The sequence below is a fragment of the Prunus avium genome, chromosome 7, assembly GCF_965620075.1.
Source record: "Prunus avium chromosome 7, drPruAviu1.hap1.1, whole genome shotgun sequence".
In the NCBI taxonomy this organism is placed as follows: Eukaryota; Viridiplantae; Streptophyta; class Magnoliopsida; order Rosales; family Rosaceae; genus Prunus; species Prunus avium.
The window spans coordinates 30,568,814-30,578,413 of NC_142290.1; the positions used below are offsets into that span (position 1 = coordinate 30,568,814).

A 9,600-nucleotide genomic window follows, 5' to 3' on the forward strand; every position below is an offset into this window, starting at 1 on the left:
TTTAATGTATACCGATACATATGTAATCTCTATTTATATTGAGATGAAATCAACTAACCATTTGTGGTCAATGTCCTATAAAATATTTCTAATAGACATACATGATGAATTTGAGGCCAAGCAGCTTAAAACCTCTTGGCTATATCCCATGATGGAAGAGACAAACTTTCAAGTGTCTATTGTGAGAATCTAGTTTTGAGAGCCAGAGCTATGAATATGTTCATTTGATATTATGTTGTGTTGCAACTTTTTGAGATCAGGGTTATATCCCTAAATTGTGAGATGTCAAAGTTTATTTTGGCCAATTCTTTGACAAAACCATAGTGACAAAGAAAATGGAAAACATCGAGGGGGATGGGACTTATGTCTATATCAACAGTCAACAGTGATGGTAACCCAACCTATGTGAATGGAGATCCCAGGAAGTAGGTTCATATGGGTAAGAACAAGTCACTGGGTGATTGGGCGTGCACTATTAATTTATATTCTTGAGAGTCCCTCCCTATGGTGTAGATAGTGCAATACTGCAACGTTGAGGTTGAACTTATGTTCTTAATGAATACCATAGCCCTTATGGGTGGTGTGCTTGATTGCAGTGCACACTTGATGGATTCACCTATATGAGTGTGGAAGTGGGGCCGCTTCCTATGAGAGTTTAGACATGCTCTCTAGAGCACTCATGAATATCCAGGTGGGCGCATGGCCTATTCGCGCCAACCCGCTTGAACAAACTTGAATCAGAGAATTTAATGTGGGTGGTCAGTCCTCTGTTTCACACAAAGAAATCTTGGTTCATAGAAAATTTTATTTTCACCAAATTTCTGTGAGATACGGCTAACTCACCATAAGGCTGGTTCATAGTCCAAAAGACACCAGTTCTGATGCATTGAATTTTCACTTTCCCTTGAGACCTTTTGTATTTTGAAATATGTGGGGGATTGTTGGAATTTTTGTAAGTATTTCAAAATACAAAATTATTTTATTACTTATTTTATGTTGAACTTATATTTCCAGATTTTTGAGTGGTTTGATTACTTCTTTAAAACTGCTATTATTTTCTATATTTATAAAATCTATGACATGATACTTTTATATTAATTGTTAGCGTTGTCGGTTTTGATATCTCCTCTTTGGTTTTAATTGAGTTATTACCGTTACTTTTTATATCAATTTATTTTATCATTTAAATAAGTTAAATGTATTTGGTTTACAATAGTTGGTGAAGGTTTTGATTCCAATCTTTATTGCGTGAGTTAATTGCTTAGTTGGGATCAAATTTTGTTCTTAACGTGCAAATGTTTTATGTGGTTTAATTGCTTAGTTAAAAACCCAACGTTCACTTGGAGTTGGTAATCTCCAATATAATAAACCATTCGAGCTATGTGTTAAAGAGGAGAAGAGAAATCAGATTGACATATTTCTTCATTATTTTCTTCTCTGCGTTCTTGAGTTTGTGTTCCAATTTGTTTTCTTTTATCAAGGGAAAGATTCAAGTGTTCATCTGACCCAAATATTGTGAGTGTACGCTTATGAGGGTCATAGGTTGTTGTATCCTGGAGTGTAGAGCGCCATACAACCTTGCTACACCGAGACATTGTCTCCGAGGGGCGAAATCTACTCTTAAGGACAGTGACTACACGCCTCAACCTAAAACTATTATTCTACTCAAGTATCAATGAAAACCAACTTCTACATCCCAAAAGATAAGTATTTTGCTGTAATTTTCATTGATTTTATTTAATCTACTCTATCAATGTAAATTACAATTTTCTAATAATTATTTCATATAATGTTTGCAGGAAAAGTAGCATCAATAAACCAATAATTCCAACAATGCATTCTGTGAGTAACTATCGCTGTCTGCACAGAGGAAAGAAAAGACTAAAAGAAGGAAATAGTGGAATTCTGTACAAATTGGTTAGAGCTTTTAGGATGGATATCCAATATGTTACAGTCCGGTTTTTTTTTTTTAAAAAAAAGAACGTTTGCAACAAAATGGCAATTTTAAAATTACTTCCTTGTTGCATGATATCTTGGATTAGCTGTGTAATGTTAAGGTCAGAAGATCCACCTGCTTTCTTTGCCATCTCTCCAAACTCTCTGGCTCTCTCTCTCTTCTCCCTTGCCTTTGTTATCCAAGAATTTCTGGAGTTACGTGAAGCATCTCCCATTGCTAAATATGGAACATAGAAGATATTTTGTTGGGATCTCACTGAGCACCTACCAGTAGGTTGCTCTGTCAGATTCTTTTTTGCAGCAGCCCTTGGATAACATGCGAAGGTAGGCAGGACACCGTTCAGTTTGGTTTGGTCTAGAGCCTAAATTGTGAATCAAACCGACCATGTCGATAATAATTTGGTCGAATCGTAAACCGAACCAATAAGATTAGTTTAGGCCAGTTCGGTTAATCAAGGTTCGCGATTTGGGGTGGTCATTTTGATTTCTCTTTACACACCAATTTTCTTATTTTGTTTAATTATTGTTTTTACAAAAATAATAGGCCGAAAACACACCTATATTTGGTTCCTCTAAATCAACCTAATTACATTCCAAATCAAACTAAAGACAGTAATGAGAGCAATAGTAAAATAAACAACTGCGTTACAATCATTAGAGAACAGAATGTATGCAGTAAGCAGTATGCTTGAGAAAAGAAAATTCAAACTCTTCTTAGTTTTTTCTTAAAAAAAGAAAAGAAAAAAACTCTTATTAGTTTGTGTTTATGCAGTTAGTTCTTTGATCTCTTGGATTAGCTGTTTTATGTTGAGGTGAGAAGATCCACCTTCTGCTACTGCTCTCTTTGCCATCTCTGCTAACTCTCTGGCTCTCTCTCTTCTCGCTTGGCTTTCTTCTCCATCCATCAATTTCTCTATGGCCTCCTTCACCTTCTCCTTTCTCAAAACCACCCTAATCTTCTCCTCCTCTCCCCACGAAACTGAAAATTCCACACCAACTCTCACTGAAATCTTTAGAATCTGTTCAACAAGTTTCTCATTTATAAATTGGTCCCCATGCAGTGGCCATGTGAGCAAAGGCACCCCAGCACAAATCCCTTCCAATGTGGAATTCCAGCCACAATGTGTCAAAAACCCACCAACTGCAGGGTGTGATAATATGAGCGTCTGCGGAGCCCAACCATGAATCACGAGGCTCCTTGCTCTGTTCCTTTCCTCAAATCCACTTTCTGCAATCCATTTCTCCAATTCCTGAATTCCATTGCAGCCCCTGACAACCCAAATGAACGGTTTATTTGATGCCTCTAACGCCAATCCAATCTCTATCCACTGTTCAGAGCTGAGGTTACACATACTTCCAAAGCAAGCATAAAGTACAGAAGCTGGTGCCCATGAGTCGAGCCATTTGAAGCAGTGAAGTTCATCAATGGAGACTTTGTTGCCCCTTTGTGCCTTGTCCAAGTCATCTTTGTTGCATAGGGAAGCAGGGCCAATGCACCAGAGTTTATCATTTTTTACCTTTTTGTATGCTTGAACATATGCTGGCTCCAATTCCGCAAAAGTATTCACGATCATCCCATATGTCTCCTTTTCTACTGCTCCCATTTTGTCAAAAAAATCTTTCAGTCTTGGTGTCACTGACCCACCTGGAAGCTGAGCTTTTGTCATCTCAATTCGATCAGGCAGGTCGGGCAGAACAAGGTACTCTGAATTAGACGTTACACTCTCAAGCACGTTGGATATGCTCAAATTGTGAACGCACAAGAAACTGATGCAGTTTGTTCCACCAAAAGATATCCTTGGAATGTGATGCTTGCTAGCAATGTCATATGTCCATGGAAAACTCACATCTGAGATTATGCAATTTGGCTTTGGAGTGAGCTCTTCAAACAATTTCTCTACTGGCTTGTGAAGCAAGGCAGTTGCAGCAAAGCAATTGAAGACCAAGTCTGGTGAGGGTAGCATGTCGAAGTTTTCGCAGCCTTCGGGCAATCCTGCTTCTTCGGCTGGAAATTTCACTTGGATTACGCGGATTTGGAGCCCGGATTCTATGTCTCGAGTAATAACTGCTTGAAATCGGGCTGCATTGTGGGGTGTGGTGAATATGGTGACAATGATGCCTTGTTGTGCAAACAATCTAGCAATGTCTATCAATGGGATCATGTGGCCTGAAGCCATTAGAGGAAAGAACACAAAGTGAAGCTGGTGGTCTTGATGAGAAGCCATGGAAACTAAGAGGAAGGGATGAACAACAATAATGTTCTATGAAATGAATCAAGCAGGCTTAAGTCTCTTATTTAAGTACTGATACATCAAAGCTTTGATGCTACCAGTCAATTGTTCGTTGTTGGTGACGTAAGCGCATACCTATATGTATTAAGTTTGTCCAAAGAAGATTCTAATGACTCAAGAGTAGCAAAGAGGTTTGTGGACTATGTTACCTATGAGCTATGACCTTTCTCTTTCATGTACTAAGACAAACTCACAGGGGCCCACTACTAAGCCCAAAGTTGCATTGATACGTTGAATACGAAAATATCATGGTGCTTGGCCCCACAAGATATGGTGTGAGAAGTTTTGCAGCAGCCAACTTTGACTATGGTTAAAGAAATTCTTCATTGTGAAGTAGCAGATTGTGAGATGTAAGCATTCTGTGAGTAACCATTGCATTGGTTTGTGCAGGGAGGACAGAAAAGACTAGGGGTGTCTGTTGCACCGATAAGCCAAAAATTGGGGGTATGCGCGTATTAGATACGGCTCCAATACGATGCAGCACCGATACGGCATCAATGCATATCCGATACGCCATGTGGCGTATTGTAGACTTTTCTGAGATGTTGACTTTACCATACGGATCGATACGGTCACATACGGCTCCGTAGACTTTAAGTCTCTTTTGGCTGGGTGATTTGAGGTCCAATGGATCCATCCAATCCATGTGTGGAGTTTTTATCTTAAACATCTAAATCAACGTAATAACATTCCAAATCAACCTAAGGACAGTAATGAGAACAACAATAGTAAAATAAACAACTGCATTACAATCATTACAAATTGTATGCATGCAGTAAGCAAGTATGCTTGAGAAAAGAACATTCAAACTCTCTTCTTAGTTTTTTCTTCAAAAAAAAAAACTCTTCTTAGTTTGTTTTTATGCAGTTAGTTCTTTGATCTCTTGGATTAGCTGTTTAATGTTCAGGTGAGAAGATCCACCTTCTGCTACTGCTCTCTTTGCCATCTCTCCTAACTCTCTGGCTCTCTCTCTTCTCCCTTGGCTTTCTTCTCCATCCATCAATTTCTCTATGGCCTCCTTCACCTTTTCCTTTCTTACCACCACCCTAATCTTCTCCTCCTCTCCCCACTTCACTGGAAATTCCACCCCAACTCTCACTGCAATCTTTAGAATCTGTTCAACAAGTTTCTCATTCAGAAATTGGTCCCCAAACATTGGCCATGTGAGCAAAGGCAACCCAGCACAAATCCCTTCCAATGTGGAATTCCAGCCACAATGTGTCAAGAACCCACCAACTGCAGGGTGTGATAATATGAGCGTCTGCGGAGCCCAACCCCGAATCACAAGGCTCCTTGCTTTGTTCCTTTCCTCAAATCCACTTTCTGCAATCCACTTCTCCAATTCCTGTGTTTCATTGCAACCCCTTACAACCCAAATGAACGGTTTATTCGACCCTTCTAACGCCAATCCAATCTCTATCAACTGTTCAGAGCTGAGGTTACACATACTTCCAAGGCAAACATAAATTACAGAAGCTGGTGCCCTTGAGTCAAGCCACTTGAAGCTATGAAGCTCATCAATGGACACCTTGTTACCTCTTTGTGCCTTGTCCAAGTCATCTTTATTGCATAGGGAAGCAGGGCCAATGCACCAGAGTTTATCCTTTGTTACCTTTTTGTATGCTTGAACATATGCTGGCTCCAATTCCTCAAAAGTATTCATGATCATCCCATATGTCTCGGTCTCAGCTGCTTCCATTTTGTCACGAAAATCTCTCAGTTTTGCTGTCAGTGTCCCGTCTGGAAGCTGAGCTTTCGTCATCTCAATTCGATCAGGCAGGTTGGGCAGAACAAGGTACTCCGAATCAGACGTTACACTCTCAAGCACGTTGGATACACTCAAATTGTGAACGCACAAATCACAGAAGCACCCTCTTCCAACGAAAGATATCCTTGGAATGTGATACTTGCTGGCAATGCTGGTTGTCCATGTAAAACACTTGTCTGAGATTATGCAGTTTGGCTTTGGAGTTAGCTCTTCAAAAAATTTCTCTACTGGCTTGTGAAGCAAGGTAGTTGCAGCTACGAGATTGACGACCAAGTTTGGTGAAGGTAGCATGTCGAAGTTTTCGCAGCCTTCGGGCAATCCTGCTTCTTCGGCTGGAAACTTCACTTGGATTATGCGGATTTGGAGTCCGGATTCTATGTCTCGAGTAAGAACTGCTTGAAATCGGGCTGCATTTTGGGGTGTGGTGAATATGGTGACAATGATGCCTTGTTGTGCAAACAATCTAGCAATGTCTATCAATGGGATCATGTGGCCTGAAGCCATTAGAGGAAAGAATACAAAGTGAAGCTGGTGGTCTTGATGAGAAGCCATTGAAATTAAGAGGAAGGGATGAAAAACAATAATGTTCTATGAATTAACCTGAGTCTCTTATTTAAGTACGGATACTTCAAAGGTTTGATGGTTCCAGTCAATTGTTATTTGTTGGTGACGTAAGCGCATACCTATACATTATTAAGTTCATCCAAAGAAGATTCTAATGATTCGTGAAGAAAAGACCTTTGTCGACAAATTTACCTCTGACCTTTCTCTTTCGTGTACTAAGACAGACCTGCAGGGGCCCACTAAATTAGTTTGATGTTTCTCTTTTTTAAGGTGTTTCTGTTTTTTTATTTGTAATTATTTAAAATTTGTTGTTATAATGCAAAAATAATAATAAAAATAGGTAGAATGACTTCAATGAGACTCAAACACAGGCCCTTCTATTAACGGATATGCACTACAAAGCAAGCTCCGTCACACACACTTTTGTAATAATATGCAGCACGCTAAAGTATATATCATTTCTATAATATTAATATATATAATATAAAGAATTTTTTTTTTTTGGGGCCCTAAAAAATCAGGGGCTCAGTGTCACCACTTGCACCAACCCAGAGCCGCCCTGCCACTACTAAGTCCAAACTAGCAAGATACGTTGAAACTGCTGAAAATATCGCGGTGATTGTGCCCACAAGATAAGGAGTGTGAAGTTAGGCTGCAGCAAACTTTGACTATGGCTAAAGAAATTCTTCATTGCGAAGTAGCAGATTGTGAGATGTAAGCATTCTGTGAGTGACCATCGGTGAGTGTGCAGGGAGAAGAGAAAAGATTAAGGGTGAAAGTCTTTTGGCCTGGGTGAAATGAGGTCCAATGGATCCATACAAGTGTGGAATTTTATCTTAGATTATTGTGATACTTTTCCGATATAAGGTTATGCTAATTTCCATTCATGACTTGTATCGAACCACGCAACCCTACATCTCCCACACATCTAAATATGGAACATTAATATAGCGCCCACTATTACCATAGATAGAAGGTAAAAGAAGTAAATAGAGGAATTCTGTACAAATTGGTTTAAGCTTGTAGGATGGATATTCAATATGTTACAGTCTGGTAAAAAAGAACAAGGGAGTTGGAAATCTATCTTTTATCTTTCACTTTCCGAAATTCTCTCTGCAATTACTTCCTTGTTGCATGATATCTTGGATTAGCTGTGTAATGTTAAGGTGAGAAGATCCACCTTCTGCTACTGCTTTCTTTGCCATCTCTCCAAACTCTCTGGCTCTCTCTATTCTCCCTTGTCTTTCTTCTCCATCCATCACTTTCTCTATGGCTTCCTTCACATTTTCCTTTTTCACCAATACACCGATCTTCTCTTCCTCTCCCCACTTTACTGGATATTCCACCCCAACACTCACAGCAATTTTAAGAACTTGTACAACTAGTTTTTCATTGAGAAATTGGTCTGCAAACAGTGGCCATGTGACTAAAGGCAGCCCTGCACATATCCCTTCCAACGTAGAATTCCAACCACAATGTGTTAAGAACCCCCCAACTGCAGGGTGTGATAATATGAGTGTTTGCGGCGCCCAACCTCGAATCAAAAGGCTCCTTGCTGTCGTTCTTTCCTCGAATCCAGTTTCTGAAATCCAATTTTCCAACTCCTCTGATTGACTGCATCCCCTTACAACCCAAATGAATGGTTTTTCAGATGCCTCTAAACCCAATGCAAGCTCTATCAGCTGGTCGGTTATGAGATTGCATAAACTTCCAAGGCAAGCATAAACTACAGAACCTAGTTCCCATGAGTCAAGCCACTTCAAGCAGTGATGTTCATCAATGGAGGCTTTGTTACCTCTACGCGCCTTATCCAAGTCATCTTTATTGCATAGCGAAGCCGGGCCTATACACCAGACTTTAGCCGCCTTCTTGTATGCTTCAATATATGCTGGCTCCAATTCTTCAAAAGTATTCATGATTATCCCATATGTTGCCTTCTCGGCTGCTTCAACTTGGTCATAAAAATCTGTCATATTTAGAGTCAGGAGTCCTGGCAACTGAGCTTTGGTAACTTCGAATCGATCAGGGAAGTCAGGCACAACAAAGTACTCCGATTCGGACGTTACATTCTCAAGAACCTCGGATGTTTGTAAACTGTGCATGCAAAGGAGGCAAAAGCAACAGAATCCACTGAATGATATCCTTGGAATGTGAAACTTTTGAGCAATGCTGATTGTCCATGGCAAACACACGTCAGAGAATATTGCATTTGGCTTGGGAGTTAGCTCTTCAAACAATTTCTCTGCCGGCTGTTGTAGCAGGGCAGTTGCAAAAAAAAATTTATCTGCCGAACCTATTGCAGGTAGCATGTCAAGGTTCTCGCACCCGTCCGGCAACCCTGCTTCTTCAGATGGAAATCTCAGTTGGACCAACCGGATTTGGAGCCCAGATTGTATGGCACGAGTAACAACCGTTCGAAAACGGGCGGCATTGTGCGGGGTGGTGACTATGGTGATGGTGATGCCTCTTTGTGCCAACAGCCTGGCAAAGTCCATCATTGGGATCATGTGGCCTTGGGCCATGAAAGGAAACAAGACAAAGTGAAGCTGGCGCTCTTCATCACGAGAAGCCATGGAAACTAAAATTGTTGCTCTATGAAGTAGGCTCTCTTACTTGGGTGATATAACAAGATTGTTGCTAGCAGACAATGGTGAGTTTTCTGGTGACGTAAGAGCATACATATGCATTTGTTCGTTATCCAAAGAAAGAAGAATTCATGGATCAGAATTCCGTGTACTGTTTTCCCACTTCCACATAACTTTCAATCTCTTTGCATCTCCTCTCTTTTCCCTTTCGTGCTGGACTTTTCACTTGGCTGCATTTCCTACAGATATTTATAGAATAGAAGTTGACATAAGTAAACAGAGGAAGCTGCAGGCTTTCATGGATTATAAAAATTGTGAATGCGGAGGCAGCAGCTTCAGTGTGTGCAACATTATTCTTACCTTTAAACAAAAATTACACACATTCTATATATACAGAAGAAAGGGAGAGCTGCCATTGCAACATTCATAATTCGAT

The 9,600-nt window shown here is 40.1% G+C and overlaps 1 protein-coding gene and 2 pseudogenes across 1 annotated transcript; all 3 read right to left on the reverse strand.

Annotated features, from left to right (window-relative positions):
* Nucleotides 1-2,445: 2,445 nt before the first annotated feature.
* Nucleotides 2,446-4,271, reverse strand: LOC110763199 (UDP-glycosyltransferase 73C1 pseudogene; annotated as a pseudogene).
* A 690-nt stretch (nt 4,272-4,961) lies between these two features.
* On the reverse strand, nt 4,962-6,755 carry LOC110763188 (UDP-glycosyltransferase 73C1 pseudogene; annotated as a pseudogene).
* Nucleotides 6,756-7,516: 761 nt separating this feature from the next.
* LOC110763301 (UDP-glycosyltransferase 73C12-like) lies at nt 7,517-9,480 on the reverse strand. Its single transcript, XM_021966060.2, has one exon. It carries the CDS (start codon nt 9,150-9,152, stop codon nt 7,674-7,676), a length of 1,479 nt encoding a protein of 492 aa, XP_021821752.1. The 5' UTR covers nt 9,153-9,480; the 3' UTR covers nt 7,517-7,673.
* Nucleotides 9,481-9,600: the final 120 nt, after the last annotated feature.